This window comes from Zea mays, chromosome 9 (assembly GCF_902167145.1).
Source record: "Zea mays cultivar B73 chromosome 9, Zm-B73-REFERENCE-NAM-5.0, whole genome shotgun sequence".
Taxonomy (NCBI): domain Eukaryota; kingdom Viridiplantae; phylum Streptophyta; class Magnoliopsida; order Poales; family Poaceae; genus Zea; species Zea mays.
Window position 1 is genome coordinate 9,372,588 of NC_050104.1, and position 17,363 is coordinate 9,389,950.

Sequence of the window (17,363 nt, forward strand, 5' to 3'; positions counted from 1 at the left end):
AACAACGCCGCTTGCCTCGCTCCGACTGCTGTGCCACCCACCCAGGTAAGGCTGACAACAGCCAAGTTCAGCCTCGGGCGCAACAGGAAGCTCCGCCTCGCCCGACCTTAGGCCTCATCCTCGGGAGGAGGTCTCCGCCTCGCCCGACCCCAAGACTCGGCCTCAGCCTCGGCCTCGGCCTCAGGAGAAGTCTCCGCCTCGCCCAACCTTGGGCTCGGACCGACCGCGCCACAGGGGATACATCATTACCCTATCCCTAGCTAGCTCAGGCTACGAGGGAACAAGACCGACGTCCCATCTGGCTCGTCCCGATAACAGGTAATGATGGTTCCCCGCGTGCGTCCATGACGTCGGTGGTTCTCAGCCCCCTACGGAAGCAAGGAGACGTCAGCAGGATCCCAGCCGCACCGCCAGCTGTGCTTCTACAGGGCTCAGGCACTTCTCCGACGGCCACGTTATCGCGTACGCAGGGCTCAAGCACTTCTCCGACAGCCACGTTGGCATGTACACAGGGCTCAGACACTTCTCTGCCAGACACGTTAGTGCATAGCTACACCCCCATTGTACACCTGAGCCTTCATTGCATCTATAAAAGGGAGGTCCAGGGCCTTCCTGCGGGGGGTCGCGCGGGGGACGAGCAAACGAACAGGCTCTCTCTCGCGACGCTTGTAACCCCTACTACGAGCATCCCTGGTGCAAGATAATACAAGCCACATTCTCCCTTGTGTTCCATCTTGCGCCAACCTATCTGGAGAGGGGCACATAGCGATAAATTTACTGGTCGGATCGGTTGAGGGTCCCCGGGTTCGAAACGCCGACAATACTGGTACTTATTTTTTTTTTGAAAGACGCGGCAAGAGAATTGCCACGTCCAAGCTTTATTAAGAGGAAAAAGATAGCACACTTACAGACACTTAACTAGCCAAACAACTCCCGAAAAAGCCACCCAAGAACTCAAGAATGAGAAAAAAGGATAAAGAACGCTACGCAGAGACACTAGCAACCAAAGTCAAAAGAATTAGCAATTCGTTGCTGCCCAAAAACATCCTTGATTAATCCTGCAATCACACACTCTGACTTCTCTAGGCTTTGGAAGGTTCTGCGGTTCCGCTCTTTCCAAATCTCCCACCAGAAAAGGATGATCAAACCATCAAACTCTCTCCTTGAGCATTTATCGACTTTGGCTCTGCACTTGTTCTACCAAGTGTATATTGACGAAGATTGTGCCATCCCTGGCAGCAACGCGAGGTCAAGCCAATGAGAAAGCTGCGCCCACACCGCCCTAGTGAAGATACAGTTTTGGAATAAGTGGGTTATAGCTTCTGGTTCTTGTTTGCAAAGACTGCAGATCGGATCATTACTCCAACCTCTTTTCTGGAGGTTTTCAGCTGTTAAGATCTTATTATGCAGCAGAGTCCACGCGAAGAAACGACATTTTGGCTCACTTATATACTGGTACGGAGGGGATAATAGTCAAATAATATAGATTTCACAGCTAGCCGCCTAGCCCACTTGCTGTGCGTAAATTGAAATATAGGATCATATAAATACGGGTCCCATTGAAATCTATACGTAATAAATTGAACAAGTTGTGTAAACTACGTTTCTCTACGTTCCATTGATTTCACGGCTATATAGCCCACTTGCTACGTACAGCGTGCAATCGAGCCCCGGAAGGCACGAACCACAACGCCAAGGGGAGTTGATATATACAGTACTGTTCCGGGTCGTTTACATTGAACATTGATGACAATTGACAAGAGTTAAATACTAGACACTTAGCATAGGGACGCGCGATGCCCCTATATAGACACTGGATGACTGGACTGGAGTAGTATTTTGCTGCAATTCCAAAATTCATGCGCGGCAGACCGGCCGCCAGTGTGCCAGAAAGACTCTCCAAGCACGTCGAAAAGCCGCGAGTATTCCAGTTGACTTGCATTGCGCGCAATTTGCAACACGACGACGACCGGAGCTGATCACACCGGCGGTTCAGAAAGCATATATATGTGTGTGTGGATGTGGTTACGGTTCATCGAAGAAGCGAGTATAAGACGATGCAGCTGGAGGCGATGGATGGCAACAACAAGCGAGCGAGGTGGATGGTCGGCGCCGCGCTCACCGCTGTCGTCGTCGTCGTCGTGACGACCGTGCTCATCCTCGGCGGGCGAAACGTTGGAGGAGCCCCGGCGACGGCTAGGGTGTGGGCAGCAGTAGCCAGCTTCCGCCAAGGTAGTATATATATGTCATTCTGTTTTTTTTTTCATTCTTTGCAATATATCTTTCTTTCTTTCTTTTTTTCGCCACGGTTTTGTATCACGTTTTCTCGTAGAGATGAGGAAAAGAGTAGCTGCTCCATCATTTCTAAAATTATACTTCCTCCGTTATCAGATATTTGTTGTCGCCTGTTAGCTAGTTTAATTCTTAAAATAAAGAAAGGAGGGAGAGTAACTAATTACGTACAGGTCGTTTTCAGTATATATATACATAGCGTAAATATATATATAGCACGATATATATATATATATATATATATATATATATATATATATATATATATATATATATATATATATATATATATATATATATATATATATATATATATATAACTGCAAACAACACAATAACCTCTAATCTAGCATATGGAAGTAGTATAAGAGACAAGTAAGCCAGGGCTTGCCACACACACACAAAAAAAAATCATATTAGAACAGAGAGAGACAGACAGAGAGAGACAATCAAACTTTATAAATTTGACAAATAATTCATTAAATTGCATGAAAATTTAGAGCATAATATATATATATATATATATATATATATATATATATATATATATATATATAATACCTCTTATTTGATATTGATTGTTTAGCCACCAACTTTATAATTTGAGAGAAAGTAATGATCAAAGTTTGTTTTGTGTGACTTTTCCTCTCATCTAATAATATAATTACCCTTTTTTTACGGTAGGAATTAGCAAACACTATAGTTCATATATAGGATAAAGTTCCTCGTGCCTCCATAAATTCTTGTCTCTTCGAGCACCCCTTCAAATACTTATACTCTAGAGTCTTAGTCGTCTGAAAATTCCAATGCTCTTGATCCATGTGATTTTGATCTTCGTTCTGAGATGGCGAGGTATGGAAGCGGCATTTTGGTTGAAAGTTAAAAGAAGGGTGCAAAGGTAAATTCAATGGCAATGGTAGCACATAGACATATCAGATTTGGTGTGTCTTTGGGGGGGGGGGGGGGGGGGGGGGGGGGGGGAGATAAAGGAAGACAGAGAGAGAGATACTACATTAAAGAATTAGAGCCTCGATAGATGATTATACGTGACAGAGAAGGTGCATCAGCATCACACATTCACTTAGCTTTATATTCTCTTTTCTGCTCTCTCTATCTTTTCTTGTCCTTATCCTCACGCGCCAGGCATCATGCGCGAGCCTCTCTTCCATGCATGGCGGCCGCACCTCGGCGTCAGCGCGCACCGGCTTCGACTCCGACAGGCCCGGCGGCCCAACTCCGCCGGCCTCGACCCCGTGCACCCCAGCGCGTGGTGCCAAACGGCCGCTAAAAAAACTACTTACTGTGTGTCCTATTAAATTTATAAAATTTTAATTACAAATAATTATTTTGTTACTTAGTTTTGAAACCTAACATTTATATGCATTAAGAGTTTATTTGTATTTAAAAAACATTAATTAGAGTTATTCTAAACAACAACTCATGTGATATAGGAGGGAGTAACGTGGAGAGACGATACTCGTGTAGATCGGTTACCGATTGTTATTCGGAACGAATGTCAGAATGTATGCCGTTGATAAACTGTACCATTTTTCTCTTCTGACGTCTCCTGTGAGTCTCTGTGACAGGTTCCATCGATCTCTCCTCCTCGCCTCCGGCGGCAGCGCGCCACGACGACAGACTGTACAACGGCCTACTGACCGACAGCTTCGACGAGGAATCCTGCCACAGCAGGTACCAGTCCGCCATGTACCGAGGGAAGCCCGGACGGCGACCCTCCGCGTACCTCATCTCCAAGCTGCGGCGACACGAGGCTCTCCAGCGGCGGTGCGGCCCGGGCACCACCGCGTACAGCAACGCCCTAGAGCAGCTCAGGGCAGGCAGCATGAGCACCATCGCGCCACCGGAGTGCGCGTACATCGTCTCCATCTCGTACAGCGGGCTCGGGAACCGGATCCTCGCGGCGGCCTCGGCGTTCCTGTACGCCGTGCTCACGGACCGCGTCCTCCTCGTCGACCCCAGCAACGACATGGACGACCTTTTCTGCGAGCCGTTCCCCGGCACCACGTGGCTGCTGCCGCCGGGCTTCCCGGTGGCGAACTACACCGGCTTCGGCGTGGACACCGCCGAGAGCTACGGGAACATGGTGAGGAACAAGGTGGTCGTCGAGAGCGGCGGCGTTGCCGATGCTGCTTCGACGGCGGGACGACGACTGCCTCTGCCTGCGTTCGCGTACGTCCATCTCCACAACGACGCCACCGTCGAGGACAACTACTTCTTCTGCGACGGCGACCAGAGGCTGCTCCGGCGCGTCCAGTGGCTGGCGGTGAGGACGGACAGCTACATCGTGCCGGGGCTGTTCCTCGTGCAGGCGTTCCAGGGCGAGCTGGACCGGATGTTCCCGGAGCGCGACGCCGTGTTCCACCACCTGGGCCGGTACCTGTTCCACCCGAGCAACCACGTCTGGGGCCTCGTCACGCGCTACTACGACGCCTACCTCGCCACTGCGCAGCAGCGGGTGGGCATCCAGGTGCGCGTCTTCGGCGCGCAGCCCAACTCGCCCGAGCTGCTGGAGCAGATCACCTCGTGCACGCAGAAGCAGAAGCTGCTCCCGGAATTGCGGCTCGCCACGGGAGAGCCGACGCCGCCGCCGCCGCCGGTGCCCGCGTCTCGTGCCAGGTCTAAGGCCGTTCTCGTCACCTCGCTCAAGTCGTGGTACTACGAGAAACTCAAGAGCATGTACTGGGAGCACGCCGCGGCCACCGGCGAGGCGGTCAGCGTGCACCAGCCCAGCCACGAGGAGTACCAGCGCTCCGGCGCCAGGTCGCACGAGCACAAGGCGTGGGCCGAGATGTACCTGCTGAGCCTCACTGACGTGCTGGTGACCACCGGCGTGTCGACGTTCGGTTACGTGGCACAGGGGCTCGCCGGCGTGAGGCCGTGGGTGCTGTACAAGTCTACCAACAGCTCTGCCGTGCCCGATCCGCCGTGCGGCTGGGACGTGTCCATGGAGCCGTGCTTCCACAAACCACCAAGCTATGATTGCCGCCTCAAGCAATGGACGGCGGACATCTCAAAGGATGTGCCGTACATCCAGCACTGTCACGACTTGACCTGGGGGCTGAAACTTGTTGGTCGGAACAAATAGGATATGTACCAAAGGGGACTCAACATAAGGCTGATCTGAGTCGTAAGTTTTATCTTGTTGTTTCTAAACGTGTGATCTCATGTAGAGTCAATTATTGTGACTTGTGAGGATGGACCAAACAAGATCATCATGTGATACATAATCCAAATTTTGTTGTTTCACAAACTAAACATAACATTTAATTTGTGAAGTAGGATATATAGGAGGAAATGAAACTTTTGTCCCTCAATGCACATATCAATCTGTTTGATTGGACTGTAGCTGTGAAAAAAGTTGACGTGGATTGTGAGCTGTAAAAAAGCTAAAACCTATTTGGTGGAAGCTGCTCAAAGTTCATATATATTCACATTTTCATCCAAAAACCACTAAAAATAGGTCTAGATGTGCTTTCATTTTTGCACCGCAAGAAAGTCGACTTTTGAAAAAAAATCTTCTTCCTAGATCTAGCCCTTTGGTTTGGCTTTTGGCTTTTAGGGGACAAAAGTCAAAGCCAAAAGTCAAACCAAACGCACCCTATATCCATCTCAATCTATTTATGTTGGAGTGGATTAGAGTGTATTTTTAGACCATTTTACATTTTATTGTAACTTAATGTTAAAGCGAAAGTAAGTGAAACTGAGTCATGGTGACTCTTCGATGCCGCAATATCATTAGAGGGTTAATACAACAACCCGATATCATGAAATCAGTTGTGTCTATGTCTTTCTCTATTTTCCTGCATTACTTCTTGTTTACCTCTTGCTTATCTTTATTGCATGCAAACATTTGTTGAGTGACAACTTTTTTTGATTATGGAAACAAAATGTTCCAGCCTTTTGCAATCTCTTACATACGGCCTTACAAATCGAAAAAACAACCATCCATCGTAAACATTCTTCGAAATAAAACATCAACAAATCAAGCTCCTTCTAATCTAGCGTTGGACCTCCATCCATGGCTTGCAAAGATCTCCATAGCCACCACCTCTAAGGATCGACATACCGCAAGGATCTCGTGTTGAGGTTGTTCTTTCTGCAACAATCTCCAGAATCTGAGCCAGTATGTTGCCCTGAAAAGAACTGATTTCTAAATTGCGCTTTGCCGCAAGACGCTTAGCCTTGCTTAAAGTGTCCTCCTCAGAAACCACCCGCTTGCCCAAGACCTGAGTAAGATCATCTCGGGCCATTGGTCTTTGAGAAAGAGATTTTGATTTAAAATAATCTTGAAGAGAAATCAAGATCTGGTCATTTGACTGGGCCAACTGATTGAGCGCCTCTAACAAAGAAGTTATCATATTGAAGGTACCACCACCATGGTCCATGCATGTAGGCACCATATTAAAGTCTCTATGCCTAGAAATATTTTCTTGGAGTGAGAAATTTTCAACAAGAGCCCCACTCCCATCTGCACCAACGGGAGAGGTGAGCTGAGCCACCGAGTGCTCAGCTCCCCGGACATGCTCATGTATCTGCTCAACTGATACATTTGGAATAGCTGCATGTATATTTGTTGCAGGCGAAAAATCAATCGCCACACTGTTGAGGTCTGTGTTGATGTCTGCCAATGAAATTGGATAAACAGCTGTTGCACTCGCAGGAACACTAGGAATAGAATTCAGGCAGATTGAATTGGCATCAACAGACCCCTCACTCGCATCAGCTGTGCACACTACAACAAAAGGTACAACTGCCTTTTTCCTAGAGTCATGGCATATGGTGTTCAGGTTAAATGCATCGGCATCCACAGGCCCCTCTCTACCAACAGTCCTGCTCACTACATCAAAAGGTACAACAGTATTTTTTCTAGACTCTGCAGCCCTAGGAGCAGCAACTAGGTAAATCTGTGGCATATCTGAGCAATGAAGAGAATGTGAATTAATATGAGAAGTAATACCTTCATTAAGTTGAACCATAGAAGCCAAGTAAGAAGAAGGCCCACCGGTCCTAGAAAATTCACCTCTCTGTTGTGCAGTTTGCTTGGCGTTCAGAATAATTGTGCCCTCAGCCTCTGTCCAGTTATTATCATAAACGACCCCATGCGCAACAGCGGTTGGTGCTGCAACATTCTCCTTAAAAATTGAAGACCTATTAACAGCAACTAAGCATTTTTCTAGCGCATCTGAGCAATCAAGAGAAGATGTATTAATATGAGGAATAAAACTTTCAGTACTTTGAGCCAAAGAACCAAAGTCAGAAGGCACACCGGTTTGACGAATATCACAATTCTGCTGAGTAGCATGTTGGACGTTAGAAGAATTATCAACTTTGCTACCGGACACATCTTTCATCACAGTGTCCTTGGTTGTATCATCAAACTTAGGCTGGATATCATCGAGCCCATCAAAAACCTCATCCTTGGATTCAAAATCATAATCTTTCTTATCAGAAGGGTAATAATATTCTGACCAAACTCCATCTTTGCAAACCTTATCAATTTTGAAGAAAATTTCATACAGGCCTTCCCCGACCACTATGTCAACAGATTCTGGGATCTTGTCGATGTTTGTTACACCAACTAAGAGCCGGACAACACCCATCCGTTTTGTATATCTTAGATCGACTTTCTGGGTAGCACCTATAATGGTGCCCACCGCCCAAAGAGGAAGAAAAGATCGAATTTCATACGGCACCCCGTAGATATTGACCCAAGCCTTGTTGAGTGACAACTAGGATTGCTATAGCAAATTAGGACTTGTTTTCTTTCAACTATATAATCATTATATGCTAAATTACTTTAGCTACCTTGGAACCAAATAGACCAACTAATGGACTAGATAAACTTTAGCTAGAGCCCAAATTCTGTCATCACAGTCTCATATTAGCCAATGATAACTAATACTTGGTGATTAATCCATATATCTATGATTTCACCTATCCCGAGCATAGTCCCACGAACCATCCCAAGCGCTTCCTTTTCCTAGAAGCAAAAGGGGTACTCATGTGCTTTTGTTTGTATTATCTATTCCATTATCAAGCAAACCAAACATCCTACTGCTAGCTAAATTATACTTGGGGTGGAACTAAATAGGGCCTTAATCTAGTGTTTTTATGTATATAATATCTCTTAGGGTGACGATGAGCTCTAATCTTAACAAGATTGTGATGATTGTAAGGAAAATGAACCATATAGACCATTTTGTTTGGATTTTGGTGTTTGATGAACAATATGATAATTTTGGCTAATATTATTTGCTACTATACAAGGTATTGTTCAAATGTATGCAAGGTGGACTTGGACTTAGGTAAAATCATGGCCCCAACGATCAACACCTCAAGCAAGACATTATAAGCCATGTTGAAAACCATCTTTGAGACACATGGGGAAGACCCGGGGTCTATTCACGGAGTTACCTAATCAGGAACTTGGCCCTTGTGAGCGAGGGTCTCCAATGCGAACTAGGTGGAAGCATGAGCTTATCAATACCTCAGCAAAAATACATCGACCAGAGTTTGCATATCATATCTATTTCAATTAAGCTTCCACGCTTTATTTATTCCTTACCTAGGTTATGTCCTTACTTTACTAGTTTAGCTTGCTAGTCTAGTGATAGTGATGGGAATAAAATATAATTTTCATAACTCTTTTGCGGAAGAGATAACAACACACCAACCCACCTAACTAAATCAAAGTTGTATATCTGGATAGATTACATGTATGTGTTTTAATTACGTGAAACTTAGAGGTCTTACTTTGAAAAGGATAGACTGTTAAGTTGTCTAATTCACCTCCTCTTCCGAGAGGCCATGATCCCTTCTAGTGAAAATTAGTTTGTTGATAAAAAAATATATATGTCAAGCTAGATTGTGAAATCTAAAATAAAGAACTGAGTGTTTTGTTTCATCTAAGAGCAACTCCAAAAGGATGTTAAAAATTTTACCCAAAAAATGATTATTAAGAGCAGGCTAAAAAAATTTAAGAGTGAATTATGATAGGTACTCCAATAGTTTCTTTAATTGTGACATGTGGCGCAATCTGTAAAGTCGTCGGGAGGCCGTGGATGATCTGATACGTTGAGGAATGGATTGGGGAGGGATAGAACACACCAAAATATGAGGGAGAGGAGGCTGTGGATGTGGGACGCTAATTTTTTGGGGAAGAATGAGGGAGCTGTTGGAGTAAGAAAAACAACTATTCTTGACTAATATTTGTTTTAGGGTTAGTTTACACGTTCTTTTGGAGTTGCTCTAAAGTCCGGAAATTGGACGTAAGGTCTCCGAGTCAAATGAGAGGAGCCAAAACTTATATATTAACGTCCATTGACCATTATATTATGCGTTGCAATTAAAGGTGTCATGACTGAATCGAAGTACTACGACCTTGAACATGCCCAAAAAAAACAATCTGCCAGTTGAGTTGTAGGGGCATCCCAATGCTAAGGGACACAAAGCCGCTAACTAAAACACTAAAAAACGGGGTGTGTTACTCGAAGTCCAATATATATTTATATTTTAGAATCCCTATGGTAACGAAGACCCTTCACATGTAGCTTTTGGCCATGTTCGCTGCGGCTTTAATCCGACTGCGGCTGCGGCTTCTACAGTATTTTATCTCTAGGGATTGCAGCTGCAACAGTATTTTGCAGCTGCAATAGTGCTCCCAAAAGGGCAGCCGAACGCGCTCTTTGCATAGACTCCAGGGGGCACGCAGCGGCCAGCGGGTCGGCATCCAGGTGCGCGTGTTCGGCGCCCAGCCGAACTCGCCCGAGCTCCTGGAGCAGATCACCTCGTGCACGCAGAAGCAGAAGCTGCTGCCGGATGTGCTCGCCACGGGGGAGCCGATGCTGCCTGCGTCCCGTGGTGCCAAGAAGTCTAGAGCCGTTCTCGTCACGTCCCTGAAGCCCTGGTACCAGGAGAAGGTCAGGAGCATGTACTGGGAGCATGCGACGGCCACGGGGGAGGTGGTGTGGTGAGCGTGCACCAGCCCAGCCACGAGGAGTTCCAGCGCTTCGGCGTCAGGTCGCACGATAGTAAGGCGTGGGCCGAGATCTACCTGCTTAGCCTGACCGACGTGCTGGCAGAACCAATGGCTCGATGCTAGTAAGATCGTGCCACACGTCCAGCGTTGCCCCGACTTCCCCGGGGGCGGCCTGAAGCTTGTTAGTGGGAATGAAAAGCTTCAAACACGTCGAAGATATACCAGGTAGGATCTGTCCAATCTCAGCTCCAGTGTTCTAATAAAACATTTTGTTGAGCACTAGTCAGTTTGGTTCGTGGCTAACTGCGTCACACTTTGTCTAAGGTTAGTCGTTCGAATTGAAGAACTAACCTTAGACAGAAAAGTTAGGCAAAGTGTGGCAAGTTAGGTAGCGAACCAAACAGGCTGGTCGGTCCGCCCCTCACTCCGAAATGTTCGCCTCCAGACGGTCTGCGAGTAGTGACGGATCATAAAATGTTCCTAAGACACACGAGACCAGTAAAACGAACAAGGATCACAAATCGAATACCGAAAAGTCTAAATCAGTCCAAAACCGTGTCGCTATCTAGTGTTGGTTTCGATAGCTCGAAATTCAGTTTTTGAATACGAAACTGAACCAAACGGACTCCAATTGAGCTAAACTTTTACACACATCTTGACAAATATGTTTTCAAGATCTCCACATATTTTGAACTCAATCAGATTTTACAAACAGACTTAGGGTTTCGCCTTTTGATCAAAACGAGTTCAGTTCAATCCACAACAAAAACTATGTAAACTAGATGTTCTTAATGGTCTAAGGACTTAATCAAACCCAGAGAAAAACTAAAAAAATCAACTCAACAATTCGAAGGTTCTTAACAAATCCAAAAAAGAGTGAAAGGAAGAACGCAAGAACAAAATCGATTCAATTTATGTGGAGACAAAACTAAGAAAGAGTGTTGAACCAGCCCTGTGGATGGATCCGACCAATAGAGCAGTGAAGATTACAAACACAGAAGCAAGTTCGAAACATCTGTGGATCTTGGCTAAACTAGGGAATGAAAGCTAGGTTTTCTAAATAAGAGACTAATGTGTAAGCCAAATAGATGGATGTAATAATAGTCGTACCACTCTTTTTATAGAGGGTTATTACTGCTTGCTAAACTATCTCTAAATACATAAAGTCTATCCACTCCACCGGGGCAAAATGGACCAACTCATAGAGTTTTAATCTAACGGCAACACGATCCACATGAAGTTACATCGCCTTGATGCACCCTTCGTGATGACGCCATGTGTAACCTCCAATTCCCGCTGGAACTGCCACTGCCGAGTTTTGAGTCTAAACTCGATCGAAAAACCTGTCGTCTGTAGAGTTGAGTGTTTTTCGAGGCTCAACCACCAAACCGCCCTGAGTATCGCACCACGTGTGCGTCCTCCACGTCCTAGACACGTGTCACACTAGTCCTCGACCACGCTGGCAACACAGCCCGCTCTGCCATATCCTCATGTTGGTATGTGTCCCAACGGTCGTCCTTTACCGCTCCCGGTCCATCGGCATGGACCCGCATGACTTTCACCTTCGTCGTCGACCACCATACCTATGCTCCATACCTGCACACCACAAGCTAAGAGACATGGCTGCACAAATAACTCACGCCTCGGTTAGTCCACGCCTCAACCCGAGACACTACCCTTTGTCAATCACTCATCATCAACACGAACCACAAAGGAAAAATTTGTGTTCACATAATTTAATTTATATATGTGTCCTACTCGTAGACCTTTGACAATAGTCTCCGATCCATAGACAAACATGTTTCGTGAGTATCTCTTTTGGTCTCGTCAGGCTACATCATAGCCCAGAATCTCAACCAGTACGTTCCTCTAAAAACAGAATGCATAAAGGATACATATTTTACTTTATCAAACTGAATATCATTTTGAGAGAGCCCGATAGCCCAACAAATGACGGTTCGGCCTATGAGAATATTTTTTCCTTAGATTAAGATTCGTCCCTAGAAACCAATTTTCTAACATATGAGAAATCGATGTTGGTTGTCTTAACCCAATAGTCGTGGAAACAACTCTCCAAATCGATTTAGCACGATGACAATCAAAAAAGAGGTGCTCAATTGTTTTTGTTGCCATTGCAAGAAAACGACATTTTTAACTGCTCTTCGAGTTTCGCTTCGTTAAATTATCCTGTGTACCCTCGCTGAAGATACCAAAGGAAAATTTTAATTTTTAAGGCTAGTTTGGGAGTTCCATTTTTTTTAAGAGATTCCTATTTTTAAGGGCTAGTTTCGGAGCTATATTTTCCAAAATGATTCCTATTTTTCTAAGGAAAAATGAACTAGTTTCCCTTAAAAATGAAAATTCCTTGTAAAAATGGGGTTCCCAAACTAACCTTAGAGACAAAATGAACTAATTTACCTTGGGATAATGAAAATCGCTTGAGATAGTGGGGTTCCCAAAATATCACTTAGTGAGATTCTCAATCTCCAGAGTAATCTATTGGTGAATGGAATATATTGATTCATCATAACATGATAGAAAGAGCGAATGATAAGTTGTCCATTTTTAGAGAGGCCGGTATGGGTATTCTATAGTTATCTGTATCTGTATAGTTTCTTCTTCCTCGCGTCTGGAGCTCTAAGTTTAATATCTCTAAGTTTAATATGATAAGGTAGTTTGCACGGCACTGCGGAGGACTGGTTTGTCACGCTCCAACTCCGAGAGGCCCATGACGCCACAAGACAAGCAGTAGAACGAGCCTTGCCATCCTTATCAACGACGTCCATGTTCTTCACTGTTCCGACCAGGCCCATATCCCGTTCACGGTGATCAGGTGATGTCGATTCTTCAGCCAACCCAAAGGGATGTTCAAGATCATCCCATTCGTCGGCGGAAATTGCTGGTTGGCCGCGCGCACCAGGAACGGCTAACAGGCGATTTGCGGTGGCCGCCGCCGTTTGGCAGTCGGTGCGCGGGGCGCCGGGGTGTGGACGCCGCGACAGGAGTGGTCACTGGTCACCGGCGTGGAGCTCCTGATATCGCGGAGGACATTTTGTTCGCCAAGTAGAATAGTTGGCGAAACCCATTTATAGTATGTCAGAGGATTCTAAAACCAATCGATCAAGATCTCAACTGCGGTGCGGACTGCGGAGTCGCACGCTGAAACGGGCAGCAGCACGAGCTCGGAACTCGGATATAAATCATATAATATAGAGAGTTAGAGACTATAGAGTTGACCTGCACTAAATACAACGTGTCCATTGGCGGCACATCTGTCAAGCCGCGAGACTGAAGCTCCTCCAGATCAGGAAGTCGCAGCAGCAGTACTACAAGAGAATCGGGACACATGCACGAACAGGCTGCATTTAGAAGGAGACCCGAGGAAGAAGCTTCCCCTGCTCAGTGGCCAAAATGAACAGAGTGCTCACTGCCGACGACGGCAAGCGATGGAACTGGGGGGCTAGCGCTTTGCTCACTGCCTTCGTGATGACCGTGCCCACGCTCGTCGTCATCCTCCTCGGCGGGAGCACTGCTGGCGCGCCGCTGGTCTGGGTTAGGACAGCCATGGCCGGCTTTCGGCAAGGTAACCAAGTTTTTCCTCAACGCATGCGCGTGTTCGTTCACGGAAAGACTACTATATATAATTAATTTTTACTTCCCTGCATTTTGGGAAGCAGAGATTTTTTATACTCGGTTAGGTTTTACGAGTAGCTTTGGCCTTTGGGTTTGTATAGGGAAGCGCATTTTTTCGGTAAGACTTCGCTGATGAATGGTTCCTCATGAATGCTTCTTGCTAACTAATGAAGTGCTTCCTTCAAATCCAAACGAAGAAAAACTTCGCAGTTAGATTCACTCGTTGATTTTTGTCGCCTTTCATGTACGGCCATTGGATTTGATTGCAGAGACGTCCACACCTGAGGTGATGATTCAGTCATCTTTTGTGCTTACTTTTGCAAGCAAACGGTCTGCAGGTCCGGACGATTTCTCCTTCCCGTACACGAGCACGAGGACAGTGCACGACAGGCTCCACGGCGGCCTCTTGGCGGCAGGATTTGACCAGGAGGCGTGCCACAGCCGGTACCAATCGGCCATGTATCGCCGGAACCCGGGCAGGCGACCTAGCGAGCACCTCGTCTCCAAGCTGCGACGGCACGAAGCCCTGCAGAGGCGGTGCGGCCCCGGGACCGCAGCCTACTCCAGCGCACTGGAGCAGCTCAAGTCCGGCAAGAACGCCGGCGCGTCCCCCGCGGATCCGGACTGCAGGTACCTGGTGTCCATCTCGTACCGCGGGCTTGGGAACCGGATCCTCGCCGCGGCGTCCGCGTTCCTGTACGCGCTCCTCACCGACCGCGTCCTCCTCGTCGACTCCAGCAACGAGATGGGCGAGCTGTTCTGCGAGCCGTTTCCCGACACGACGTGGCTGCTGCCCTGGAGGAGCTTCCCGCTGTGGAACTTCAGCTTCGACACGCAGGAGCGGTACGGCAGGATGCGCGAGAACGGCGTGCTCAGGACGAACGACGACGTCGGCTCATCATCCCCGGCAGAGGTGGTGCCGCCGGCGTTCGCGTACATCCACCTCGACTACAACCACACTGCCTACGACCAGCTCTTCTTCTGCGACGACGACCAGCGGCTGCTGTCGAGCTTCCAGTGGCTGGTGATGAGGACGGACAGCTACATCGCGCCGGGGCTGTTCCTCGTGGAGTCATTCCAGGAGGAGCTGGACATGCTTTTCCCGGAGCGTGAGGCCGTGTTCCACCACCTCGGCCGGTACCTGTTCCATCCCACGAACCATGTGTGGGGCCTAATCACGCGCTACTACCGCGCGAACCTGGCGTGGGCTCAGCGCCGGGTCGGCATCCAGGTCCGCGTCTTTCCCTGGGAGCCGGACTCTCCGGAGCTCCTCGAGAGGATCACCAAGTGCACGCAGGAGGAGGGGATGCTCCCGGGACTGGTGGAAACGGAAGAACCGGCAGCCGCGGCGACGACCGCGTCGGGTGCCAAGTCAAACGCCGTTCTCATCACCTCTCTCAAGGCCTGGTACTACGAGCAGATGAAGGGCATGTACTGGGAGAACGCGACGGCCAACGGCGAGGTGGTGGTCGTGAACCAGCCGAGCCACGAGGAGTACCAGCACTATGGCGTCAAGTCGCACGAGTACAAGGCCTGGGCGGAGATCTACTTGCTAAGCCTGACGGACATGCTGGTCACCACCGGCAAGTCGACGTTCGGCTATGTAGCGCAGGGGCTCGCAGGGTTGAGGCCGTGGGTTCTGCTCAAACAGGCCAACGGCACGGCGGGGCACGGCTGGTGCAGCCGGGACATGTCCCTGGAGCCGTGTTTTCACATCGCGCCGTCCTACGACTGCAAGCGACGACATGACTCCGGCGAGATCGTGCCGCACGTGCGGCACTGCGAGGACGTGCCCACGGGATTGAAGCTTGTTGACCCAAACTAAGCATTAGAGAATGAGCATTGTATTTCAATTGTAGCCTATTGTATTGACAACCGTGAAGTTTTTAGGAAGATTACCTAATCAAATTTATACCTCAATTATGTCCCAAACTCAAGCGCTTGAACTAATTAACCAAAAAAAAAACTTTAGAGACGGCCTCGGTGACATAGCCGGTGAGGCCCACTCCAACAGTCCAACTGCCACTCACCCCCTCCATCCCTCCTCTTGCCTCACTGTTGCATACTTACCTTGCATATGTTGTAAAGCTAAAGATTGGATCCAAGAAGAGAAGTTCCATGCTCTTAGATCAAGATGTGAATGCATGTGTAACAGGGTATATGAAGTTTACTCCTTGATTTGATACAACATGTATGCAATATGATGATGATAACCGTATCTTATACCAAATATAAAATAGGAAATATATGCAAAAGTATGAAAATAGAAAATATATGGTGTTGGAAGGAGTGGTAGGGGAGGGTACGCGCGAGGGTGAGGTCGACGGTTCGAATACTAACAACCGCGTAGCGCGCGAATTTTGCGCGAAAAATGCCGCGACTTGCGACTTCGACGGAGACGGGCGGGTGGGGTGGGCCTAATAAAAATAAATTTTTTAACTATTTTTAAAATATGTTTTATGTTTCCTGTAAACGATTTGCACTGGCGGTTTTATTACGTCGACCGCCAGTGAAAATCGATTTTCACTGGCGGTTTTCTTAAGGAACCGCCAGTGAAAATCGATTTTCACTGGCGGTCCTCAGTTACCCGCCTGTACAAATGATGATTTCTACTGGCCTCTAGCACTGGCGGTTACGAAAAACGCCACTATAAATAGGTTTACAACCGCCACTATAGAACTTCTCTGTACTAGTGTCACATACGTTCATAGCTCAACAAGTTTCGGAATTTTTCGGTCTCGGTGACATAGGCGGTGAGGCCCACTCCAACTGCCACTTAGGGATGAAAACGGTTTCGAAATTTTTCGGTATTCTGGAAACCGATTTCGAAATTTTTCGGTCGGATTCATCGGTAACGGTATTTTTCGAAAATGGAATCGGTTTTCGGAATTTTCTATCGGAATCGGCGTGGTGTTTTACCGACCGTTTCCTTCGGTTACCGGTTTTTGTCGGAAATTACCGGATTTGTGTCTCGGAATTTTCCAGTATGTGATTTTTCGCATCGCCTGTACATCTCTAGATAAGGATTACCTATTTTTGTATTTTTGGACACCTTCAGATTTTTTTGGATAGACGGTGTTGGAAGGCAGTTGAGATTAACGATTTGGTCTTTTCCACACACTAGGTTTTAGGGTTTTCCTGTGAAGTTGTGAAAAACTCTTTATGTGAGGAAAAAATATTTCATAAGTAAGCATGTCATGTCAGCTAGATCGAGTGGATATTGTGAATTGTGAGCTTTGAGTCTATGAACTTGTGTTCTTTATGAACTTGTTATACTGTGAACTTGTTATATTGTGAACTTGTGACCTTTGTAAACTTTTTATATTATAAATATGTGATCCTTATGAACTTTTTATATTGTGAACTTGTTATATCATGAATTGTGAACTTGTGATCTTTTGTCAACTTTGTTGTATTATGAAGTTTGATATGTTTACCG

General features: G+C 46.9%; 2 protein-coding genes across 3 annotated transcripts; both read left to right on the forward strand.

The window, feature by feature from the left end:
• The first annotated feature begins 1,744 nt into the window (after window positions 1-1,744).
• Window positions 1,745-5,654, forward strand: LOC100194120 (uncharacterized). 2 transcript variants are annotated; one of them, XM_020543497.2, is made up of 2 exons: window positions 1,745-2,232; window positions 3,879-5,654. In XM_020543497.2, the coding sequence occupies exons 1-2, from the start codon at window positions 2,058-2,060 to the stop codon at window positions 5,396-5,398; spliced, it is 1,695 nt and encodes a 564-aa protein (XP_020399086.1). In that variant the 5' UTR covers window positions 1,745-2,057; the 3' UTR covers window positions 5,399-5,654. The 2 variants fall into 2 exon arrangements, with proteins under 2 accessions (XP_020399086.1, NP_001132645.1); NM_001139173.1 differs by lacking the exon at window positions 1,745-2,232 and having other exon boundaries at window positions 3,840-5,463.
• A 7,918-nt stretch (window positions 5,655-13,572) lies between these two features.
• LOC103637886 (fucosyltransferase 2) lies at window positions 13,573-15,844 on the forward strand. Its single transcript, XM_008660906.3, has 2 exons — window positions 13,573-13,874; window positions 14,263-15,844. The coding sequence occupies exons 1-2, from the start codon at window positions 13,703-13,705 to the stop codon at window positions 15,747-15,749; spliced, it is 1,659 nt and encodes a 552-aa protein (XP_008659128.1). The 5' UTR covers window positions 13,573-13,702; the 3' UTR covers window positions 15,750-15,844.
• Window positions 15,845-17,363: the final 1,519 nt, after the last annotated feature.

Coding starts and splice junctions, on each gene's coding strand:
- LOC103637886 (XM_008660906.3), top strand. CDS start 13,703: ATGAACAGAGTGCTCACTGCCGACGACGGCAAGCGATGGAACTGGGGG. Junction 13,875..14,262: donor CATGGCCGGCTTTCGGCAAG/GTAACCAAGTTT, acceptor AACGGTCTGCAG/GTCCGGACGATTTCTCCTTC.
- LOC100194120 (XM_020543497.2), top strand. CDS start 2,058: ATGCAGCTGGAGGCGATGGATGGCAACAACAAGCGAGCGAGGTGGATG. Junction 2,233..3,878: donor AGTAGCCAGCTTCCGCCAAG/GTAGTATATATA, acceptor TCTCTGTGACAG/GTTCCATCGATCTCTCCTCC.